At 43.1% G+C, this 10858-nt stretch overlaps 1 protein-coding gene across 1 annotated transcript; it reads left to right on the forward strand.

Moving 5' to 3' along the window:
- The first annotated feature begins 213 nt into the window (after window positions 1–213).
- MRPL58 (mitochondrial ribosomal protein L58) lies at window positions 214–6691 on the forward strand. The gene is made up of 6 exons (XM_083487281.1): window positions 214–436; window positions 2035–2071; window positions 3206–3265; window positions 4387–4469; window positions 5711–5880; window positions 6547–6691. Exons 1-6 carry the CDS (start codon window positions 248–250, stop codon window positions 6629–6631), a joined length of 624 nt encoding a protein of 207 aa, XP_083343407.1. The 5' UTR covers window positions 214–247; the 3' UTR covers window positions 6632–6691.
- The last annotated feature ends 4167 nt before the right edge of the window (window positions 6692–10858 follow it).

Genomic DNA, 10858 nt, shown 5'->3' on the forward strand with positions numbered 1-10858 from the left:
TGAAATGCAATTTAAATCTAAGAAGCTCAGACTGTGGAAGATAAAAGTGTTTAGAAGTGGACAGCCTATATCAACAGCAGCGCAGGCCCAGCATATCTCCTCCCCAGATTTCGGAATCGCATATGCGCGCTTATGCAAGAGGCGGAGGGGAAAGGTGAGGAGGAGAGCCGTGTTTCTCCGGAACGGCAAGTGACCGGGTGCCTTTTGCAGCCGGACTTTTTTAGAGCAGCACTCAGCCCAGCACAAGATGGCGGCGTGCGCGCTGCGCTGCCTCTGGCGATGGCCGGCGCTGAAGCTGCTCTCCGCAGAAGCGGCTCGGGACTTCCCGCGCCGAGCCATCGCCTCCGCTCGCCCAGACTCCGGTTCTGAATTCCGGAGCGAATACAGCTTGGACAAGCTCTACCCCTCGCAGCAAAAAGGAGCCGACGCAAAAAAGGTTAGGAATCCGGATTGGAGGCGATTGATGGTCGGAGCACCTAGATCTATATAAAAAGCAGAGTAGCACCTTCCTTGGATTTCCGTTCTCATAGTTCTACGCCTCTCCCTCACCGCCGGTCTGCGGGTGGAAGTTACGTTGCCCCATGTAAATGAATAGGCCTAAGAATAGGAACTGGAGAAACGCAGGTTCGAATCCCTACTGCGCTTATTAACTTCACTGGGTGGCCTTGGGTTGGTCGTTGTCTCTTACCCTGACCTATCTCACGGAGATGTTGGGAGGATAAAATAGAGCTGCCTCTTGTTTAGAGAGGGGTGCGTCATGATATAGACTGATGTAATAAATAAAATAGCATGTTTTCTCTGAGGGGATAGCCATAGCTGTCAACTTTTCCCTTTTCTTGCGAGGAATCCTATTCGGAATAAGGGAATTTCCCTTAAAAAAAGGGAAACGTTGACAGCTATGGGGATAGCACATCTGTCCCAATGTGAACAAATGTGAGCAGCGAAGATAAACAATTCTTGTTTTTTGTTTATATATCTCAGTTTCCCTCCCTTATGACACCCAAAGCAGTGTATATGCTGTTCCCAAGCAGCCTCCTATCCAGCCACTGACCAGAACCCAGTCCTGTTTAGTTTGAGTAAGGTGATGGTTCTGCAAGCTGTTAGATTGTACTACCCTTTTGCTTCTAACTCTGCCTTTACTTAATCTTAAATGTTATCTAATTCAACTTCCTGCCAATGTAGGAAATTCACGCCTACTATTTGCCTAATAATAACAATAATAATTTATTTATTTATACCCCGCCCATCTGGCTGGGTTTCCCCAGTCACTCTGGGCGGCTCCCAACAGAATAATCATAATAAAGTGATAAAACATCAAACATTAAAAACTTCCCTAAACAGGGCTGCCTTCAGATGTTTTCTAGAAGTCAGATAGTTGTTTATTTCCTTGACATCTGATGGGAGGGTGTTCCACAGGGCAGGCGCTACTACCAAGAAGGCCCTCTGCCTTGTTCCCTGTAGCTTCACTTCTCACAGTGAGGGAACCAGCGATAGGTAGCTATCCAGTATGTTTTATCTGGAGAATGGCAATGAGATGTTGAGACTGAATTCAAGGGTGGTGATTTCTTTTTCAGACTCAGTCGTACAATGATTCTGCATGTTGAAGTCCTCATGAGTTGCCCCTCCCCTTTTTTCTTGAAGGTTCAGATGTGATAAACTAGTATTGTGAATGACTTGACAATAGTGGATACAACTTACTGCTCCTGGTTGAATAAAGGGTTTTCAGAATCTGATGAACCACACTTAGTTCAAGAAGTCCTCTGATTGTGGGCTTTGCTGAACTGAAAAATGGTCACAAGAGTCTGGTCTAAGACGTTAAAGCTGAGGAAACAAAATAATTTGAGTGCCTAGAAATCTATATTGTACAAAGTAAAGCTAAAAATTGATAGACCCTGCCAATGGCCTTTTAAAAAAAATCTATTGCTGTAGTTGCATATTTTTCCATTTTCTGTTTATACACTAATTGTACTACAGAAATTTTTACAGTAGTATTAAGTTGCAGTTGCTTAACAATATGTATCTCTGTGTTAACAGGATTTGGCAAACCAGACTGTTCCCGACATACCTGTAGGTGAGTCCAGAACAGTAGAGAAGTGACGTCTCTTTCTCCCGAATGATTTCCCCAGGCATTCATTTTATTTGCCTGTAACAGTGTAATCCTATGCAGGCTTGCTTGGAAGTAAGTACTATGGCTATATTTCTGATTTAAACAGGCCTATAGGCTTGTGCTGTAAATCAGTTAAATTTAGTGGAGGATTGGGTACTGGCACAGAACTGCAAAGAACAGATGGGCCAATCATTAACAAAACAGTGCCTTATAGTGCTTGTGTTGCCAGTGGAGGCCACATGCCAGTGGTGGGTGAGGCCAGAGGCAAAAGTGAACAGAGCAAGCCATGTGCCTTCTTTGTACAGTAAGTTTCTTTCTACACACAGTCACACATCACTCTCTGTTTTCCATCCAGGCAGGCAAGAGGCATTATCAGAGTTCCAGGACATATTATAGCACAGCAAAAACACTCAAGCAGAGTGTGAAACATGGTCTGCAGAGGGGATGTAGCTTGGGGAGAGTCCCAAGGACCACATAAAGAGACACATTTGGCCCCTGCGGCTCAGGATCTACCCCCATGCTAAGCCAAACCTCAGGAGTAATGTGGCTGCAGTATTTTCACATGCACCAGTACACTTGCTTGTTCATTCTAAGCTCTAGTTCGGCTTAATGTCATACGTAACTCAGGAAGCTTATGTTAATTTTACATTTGATAAAGCAGTAATTAATTCTATGCGGCTTGTATGCTATCTTAAAAAATATATACTTCAAGCATTGTTTTTATTATATATCGAAAACATTCAGAAACATATACCCTAAAAACAATGCCCACAGTCCCATGTACTTCCCCATTACTGGGAAGTAAATCCCGTTGGTGGAAAATGCTTTCACTGAGGCTGCCACTGCAATTCATTACCTGCTTATTTCACCAGATGGAGAATACGGTAACTACTTAAGGACAATCGGAATGCTCCTACAGGAGCCTTAAGGAGTGTTTATTGGAGTTACCTTCATACTTCAAGAGGTCATCTCTATTCCAAGTGTGACCTTCCAGATCAGTATATCCTTTCCTATGCAATTTCACCCTTTCTTCTTCCATATACATACACAAAGCCATGACTGTATCTTTTCAATATTTCTCTTTGCAATCTTTTCCAGGTCGTTTGTCCATATCATATTGCCGAAGTAGTGGCCCAGGAGGCCAGAACGTTAATAAAGGTACGAAAAATATCGGAGCAGATTTAAATAGATACTTGTCCTGGGCATGCATGTTTGGGAGTGAGCTCCCTTTTGAGGAAACATGAGTAGAATCAAGCTGTGGATTTTTCTGTTAATCAGTGGTGCTATTAGATGTGTAAAGTTAACGTTTGTACATCTTAATCTGAGGACTCATTAGCCTTATGACTTTGACAAGTACTGAAAGATCAGTGCTTCTTTTTAACTGTCAGACGGTGTGGTGGTTGCTCACGAGTAACCAGGCAGGAGTAACCGACCTGTCTTTGGCAGGTTTTTATTTGTGCAAACTATCTACAGTGCAGGACCAGAAAGTTCATGTCCGTTTCAATCACTTGCAGATTCCGGGAGTGGCCCCTTCCGGTTTCCCCTCCAGCATAAGAACTTAAGACACCCCAAATATCCGCCTTCCCTCCTTGTGTCTGCATAAACTGGGCGACAGAAATGGCATGCCTGTTTCCTGGCTGGCCGGGCTAGGTGAGGCGCTTGGGCTCTCAGTAGCATCTTTGAGCCGTCCCCTCGCTCGGCTTTCCCATTCCGCCTCTGCTCCACTGGAGGTGTGGCTTTCCCCTTCGTAGAATGAGGAGCTGCTTCTCAGGAGCATGGGCGGCTCCCTGTATTCCCATGCCTCCCTCCCCTGTCCTGATGGCAGCTCCCTGACATTAACTAGTTTCTCTTTTCTTCATTTTTTAAAAAAAGATCAGAGTTAATATTCAGTGCTGTAATAGGAACACCCTCTCCTGTCCTCTGCAAGTCCCTGTGTTCCCCCCATCTGCTCCAGAGGATCCTCCAACCCTTTGGAGATTTTGGCACATGTGTTTGATACATAAAACTCCTGTGACTTTAAAATGGTTCTTTTGAGTTGTTTACAAGGAAACATTGTTTACAAGGGGGGGGGGAATGCCATGTCTCTTGGAATGCCAAGAATTCTTCTGAAAATGCAGAACACTTCAAAGTTAGATGGTTGGGGGGGTGACATTTCGCATGGCAGCAAGATCAGCTGGTGGGGTATGTGTGACATTGAATTGAAATCTGAACCTGCAGCCTTTGGATAGGATCTGTAGTTCTCCTAGTAATAGTCATGTATTTCTTTGTTTCACTTGCAGTAAATACAAAGGCAGAAGTCCGGTTCCATTTGGCAACAGCAGATTGGATCTCGGAAGATGTGCGACAGAAAATGGCCACAATGGTAATTCTTAGCATTTATCTTTCTTTTTCTAGGTACTTCCCAAGCTATTCAGCCCAGCAGGATAGTTTGATCTTCGTGTATTAGTTTATTGAAGCAGCACACAAGGAAATTAGGGTGCTCTGAGAAGCCATTTAGGCAATATAACTCAATATTGATTACATATAAACCCATGCTAACTGTGGTTAGCATCCCATTCAAGGTGCAATGCTATGCTGAAAATTTGTTGGCTGAGGGACTTTTGGATTTGTGCGTTCTATTTGTATGGGCTTCTTTTCCATTCCTGGGGTGAGCACACATTGGATACAGCAGCCATTTGGTCCAGGCATAACGCAAGCCTAGGACTGCTTGCCACCTTTAGCTAGTGTCTGGTGACCTGTGCAAATCTAACTTCTGCATTGAGGAAAGTAATTGCTAAGCATAAGCTAAGTTAATGTCTGGAATATTATTTTTTCTAAAGCATTTTGTCATTGAAAGTTCTCTATTTATCCTTACCTCGTTTTTCACTCTGCAGCGTGATTGCTGTATACCCAAAAACAGCGCCTGGAGGGTTTGGTTAATTGTCACAACTCTTATTTGTTGAAGTTGTGTTACCCTATTATGGAATTCAGATCCTTTTTTTCATCAGCACTCTGGTGCTGGATAATGTAATAGAGGAGCCTTGGAGCAGTGGAGATATTGAGGTCCACAGCGACAGAACACCTCACCTAGTGGCATCTGCCAGATCCTAGTGCTTGAAAGTTTGCTGTTCTCGACATTCTGCTGGTAACTTGTTTATATTCTGCAAAAGCTCCCACAGTTGCAGTACTACTGGAGTGCCTGCTCTCAGGTTCCCCTGCCCAGTAAATGAGGTATCCACTTTTTATTGGGCAGCCCAAATCCAAGGTGGGAATAAGCAGGATTCTAATCCACAGCTTCCTATAAGCAGTTTACTGAAACAAAGATAATTACATCTGGTAATATTTCCCCAGCACCATTACACAGTAAATCTAAAACTTTCATTGAGGCTGCAGACCCATGTATTCCTGGGAATAAGCCCCAGTGAACACAGTGAGATTTAACTTCAAAATGAACATGCATAGGTTTGGGCTGTAAGGATAACTTTCAGAAGAGACGGTCAGAAGTTGCCTCCTGTGGCAATCATGTCTGCTTTCCCTCTTTTTTAAAAAAACAAAACCTTATTTTTAGGCTGGTAAACTAATGAAAATGGAATGCTCCGTAGTAAAAAATGTTTTCTTTCCCAGCACAAGAATAGGATCAGTAAATCTGGAGAACTGATAGTCACCTCTGAAGTAAGTCGCTACCAGATGAGGAATTTGGCAGCTTGCTTGCAAAAAATCAGAGAGATGATTATAGAAGCCACTGAGATGCCTCGGACTGAATCGAAAGAGACGGTGGAAATGATCAGAAGCAGGTATGAGTCCACTAGTTAGATAACACTTCATCCAATCAGCATTCATCTGTAGCTGACAGCTGTTGCATTAAAAATGGCACCCTACAGTGCTCACGTAGAGCAAGGTGAAATCATCTGTAGCTACCATTAGCCAAGCAGAGCAGCTACTTGCTTCCAACTGTCAAGGGTGTGTCACAAAATCATATTAGGTAGCTTAGGCAAGGATCCAGGAGGCCCTCAGCTGACCCCTGGTTTTAACACATAATAAATAAGATAGCCTTCATTTTCTCTTAGTTCTAGCTGGACAAGCTGAGACAGTTTTTGTTTCTTGACTTAGGGCAGAGCACCATGGCTCATCTCTTGTGTGTATTAGAGTGTAAGTGGACCTCTGGAATCGTAATATATACATCCGAGGTAGCATTGCTGTATTTCACTTATATAGAAAGGGCATCACTTTCAGAATGTTGAACTTGGATAAAACAAAGCAGGTACCTCTTCTCTGGGAAAATACCAACTACTTCAGGCTTTTTAGAAGAAATATCCCTTGACTACTTAGGATTTTGCTTTTCTTTGAAATTTTGATTCTGCGTGACAAGAACCTGATACAAATCATTTATGATAACAAACCGGAATCATTTCACAGACACACTTAAGTATGTCCTCCTCAACCTCTCTATTTGATTTTAGGGTGGAGAAAATGAACCGTGAACGCCTCCGACAAAAAAAGATTCGCTCTTCTGTAAAACAAAGCCGGCATGTGGACTTTGACTGAATGCACCAGAGAAAAAGAGCATTCTGGAACACATCCATTGGACTCTTTCTAATATTTGGATTTGGAAAAGAATAAAAAAACCTTACACCATAAAATCTGTTCCTTGCAGTTTATGAAATGAGGGTGGACGTTTTCACTAAAACTAATGGAGCTTGAAGCTGAAGTCCTATGTCAACTGCCATAACATACATTTACCAAAGTAATTAATCCAACTCTTCTTGGCTGTAGCACAGAGCTTTTCAAACTGTGTGTTGTGACAGGTTAGTGTGTCGGCTGCAGTTTGTAGATGCGTCATGCAATGCTGGAAAGGGGCTAGTTTAACCTCCTGATTCAGTAGTAAAACTGAAATGCTGTTGTCACAAAATGATGCATGTCTAAAAAGTGTGTCACCAACATGTCAAGTTTGGAAAGCTCTGCTGTAGCGGTTAGCTTTTAAATGAACAGCTCTTCTAAGCATGAGTCTTGTACATTTTTTGAATCATTTCTAGGGCAGCTGTACTGTGCCATGTTTGTTTGCTATCCCTGCTTTCTCATGCAATCTGTTCTCACCCATCCTAAACCTGTTCATATTTATGTGCACATAAATATTTGAAATATTTATATCCCATTTTTCTACCTGACAACAGGCATACAAAGCAGCTGAAAATTAGTGATACTTTAAAAAGGGGAGGGGGGCAGTAGTGCTTTTATGAACCCTTTGTGGCCAATGATTATGGAGTATATCCAGTTCTCTTGCCTTAGATGTTGCTACCGCTGGGGCTAGATAACCCAAACATTGGGAGCTTCCTTATTTCCCAGGCAGCTGTATGAATTACAATGCAGCCATTTTGACGTAAAATTGCATGTACGTTGTTGGAAGACTTGAGGCAGCAATGGGGCTTCATACAAGTTATGAACTAGCTGCCCCTCTCTGAAGACCCTGTTGTTTCCCTGTTCATGCCATAGCTTTGTATGTTTCCTGCTACGTATGGGAGAGGAGAATGCAGGGAAGTTACCGAGCAACAACTGAGTCCTTTTCTACTGCTTCTAGAACAGGGATGGGGAATCTTCAGCCCTCCTGATGTTACTGAACTCCCATCAGTTCCAACCAACAGTGCCAATGGTCAGGGATGATAGGAGTTCTGGAAGAAGTGGAAATAAAGGGTAGAGAAAACATGGAATGACATAAAATCAGGAGTGGAAAGAACCTTGTCTGTTCTTGCTCGTACCTCTGATCTGGTATCTTGGGGACCAGAGTTGTTTCTTAGCCACCACGCTGCAGCTTGCCAACTTAAATGATAGCATTTTTACAGGTGGTTTATACTATAATCAAGTTAGGCATTTCCTTGATGTTTTCTCTTGAATTACTTTCTGCAACTGCTTTTTTCTGAGGCAAAATTTATTTCCGTGAAAGACATCTGTTCCATACATCTTGAAAACCATTGTTATAAATAATATAGAATACAGTTCCTTCTTTGTGCATTTTCTGGAAGAATCTCGACAGTACTGTACTTCGAAAAGGCCACGTGTTCCTCTTTTCTAAAGCCAATTTTTAGTTCTCTCTGATTGCCACAAGAGGTCACTCTGAATTTAAGGGAAAGGTTGCTTGTCACTTTGTTGCTATAAAATCACAATGCAGCATTTTTACAGTAATTCTATTTTTTTAATTAACAGTTGTCACGAGGAAGAAGCAGGCTACTTATTTAGAACATGAGAGGTAGAGGAACATTATTTTGAACACTGGGCAAAGTTTACATCACTGGCTGGTTAAAAATAGGCTTAAAATTCTGATATTATAAAAATTCTTCTGGAATACACAATACATTAATTGGGAGATGTACACTATAATACCTAAGACTCTAGCTGCAGTATACATTTAGAGCAATTTACCACAGCAAACAGTCATGCCTTTTCCCCAATAATTCTGGGAACTAGTTTGTTAAGGATGATAAGAGTTGTAAGGACACCCCAGTTCCCCTTAACACAGCTACATTTCCCAGAGTTCCCCTGGGAAGAAGGACTGATTGCTAAAGCACTCCGAGAACTGTAGTTCCAAGAGGGGAACGGGGTCCTCACAACTCAGCACCCTTAACAAACTACAATTCCCAGGATTCCTTGGGGGAAGCCATGAGTGTTTAAAGCGGCATCATAGTGTAACCTAAGGCTACAATCCTGAACCCAGCTTACCTGGGGCTAATCCCTATTGAATTCAGCAGGATTTACTTCTGAGTAAACATGCATAGGATTGCTCTGTTAGAGACCTATAGGTTGGCATCCAACTGAGTCGCACAGAAGACCTGCTGAAATCAAATAAATTAGTTGTGAGCAGCCTAAGTCCATTGAGTTGCTTGGGTCTACTCTGATCTGTGCTACGTACAGTGGTGCCCCGCAAGACGAATGCCTCGCAAGACGGAAAACTCGCTAGACGAAAGAGTTTTCCGTTTTGGAGGTGCTTCGCAAAACAAATTTCCTATGGGCTTGCTTCGCAAGACGACAATGTCTTGCAAGTTCCTGCTGGTTTTTCCCCCCTCCCCCCCTTTTTCTAAGCTGTTAAGCCGCTTATCAACTGATCCGATCAGTAGATAAACCACTAAAAGCCGCTAATAGTGCTAATCCGCTAATCCGTCAATGGGCTTGCTTCGCAAGACGAAAAAACCGCTAGTCGAAGAGAATCACAGAACGGATTCTTTTCGTCTTGCGAGGCACCACTGTATATTGCCTCACGTAGAAATTATGGTTCACAAGGATGAACTGGTTTAGAAATTTTGCAGCACCTTGAACTTCTTAGCCAGCATCTATGGGATCAAAGCTTTCAAAACATCTAAGCACCTGACTGAATTTTACCTGTTTCAGATGTCCACATAATCTGTTGCGAACGGCACTGCTTCCAGGCACTCCCTGATCTGCCCTCTGCATATAATTTTAGGCAGGCCCAAGGCCTTCTTCCGGTTGTCTTTGGTTATGTTTCTAACACAGACATGTAGCAGTGATGGACTAAACAGGGTTAAACCCAGGGCTGGCCCAAGGCATTTTGACACCTGAGGCGGACCCCAAAATGGTGTCCCTTTCGCCGCCATGGAAGAAGGGGGCGAGGGAAGATCTAATCAGGAACAAGGGGGAAGAAAGATCAACATTGGGATCTGCTGGCCCAGTGGATCCTGCTGCCTGATGCAGTCACCTCACCTTGCCTTGCCGGTGGGCCAACCCTGGTTAAACCACAGTAATGGCTGACCTGTTTATTCCTGTGGGCGTTAATAATAAAAATAATAATTAATAATAATAATAAATTTTATTTATATCCCGCCCTCCCTAGCCAAGGCCGGGCTCAGGGCGGCTAACAAGCAATAATAAAAACAAGTTGAATGAATACAACAAATACAACAACATTGAAACATTAAAATGCAGTCTCATCACAGGAGGAGAAAGGAAAAAAGAAAGAGGGGGAGGGAATCAAATTGACTCTAAGCCAAAGGCCAGGCGGAACAACTGTCTTACAGGCCCTGCAGAAAGAAATCAGATCCTGCAGGACCCTGGTCTCATGAGACAAGAGCATTCCGCCAGGTAATGATGAAAACAATTAATAATTTTAAAATGAGATTAATTAAATGTAAGAGAGGAACAAGATAGTTTAATTAGAACCACCAAAGTGAATTGGGGGGAAAAGAGACGAAAAAAGAAATTCACCCCAGATGGGACTCGAACCCACAATCCCTGGCTTAGGAGGCCAGTGCCTTATCCATTAGGCCACTGGGGCTCGCTGGAAAAAAAGCGTCTACGTTCTTACTTAACTCTGTAATAGCCGAATTAATTTCACAGTGCCTGTGTACCCCTGCATAGAGCCTGGGCGCTGGTTTCTCCCACCCGCCCGCACAGCTTGGGACAACGCGCTTATAAACGAGGAAAGGAACAACAAATGCTGTCCGATAATCGATCGCCTCTCCCTTTAAAAATTAAGTCAACACCGCGGCTTTGCAGAATCCTAAACTGCTGACAATAATAAAAGAGTTTAGTAGCAGCAGGACTAAAATCTATAGATCCAATGCTCAAAGCTACGTGGGGCGAAATGTGCATTTCTGCACATGCTCAGAGGCACCGCGCTTTAAAGGTGGAATCAACGCCGCAGCATTCAGCTTGGGGACCGACCCTACGCATAATCACAGACTGAAAATTCCTATAAATAAATAATTTCACTAACGGGGCGGTTGATTTCTAATGAGAAACTTTTCAGATCTTCCTTTGCTTCTCTTC

This window comes from Podarcis liolepis (assembly GCF_965112155.1).
Source record: "Podarcis liolepis genome assembly, chromosome: 2".
Lineage (NCBI taxonomy): Eukaryota > Metazoa > Chordata > Lepidosauria > Squamata > Lacertidae > Podarcis > Podarcis liolepis.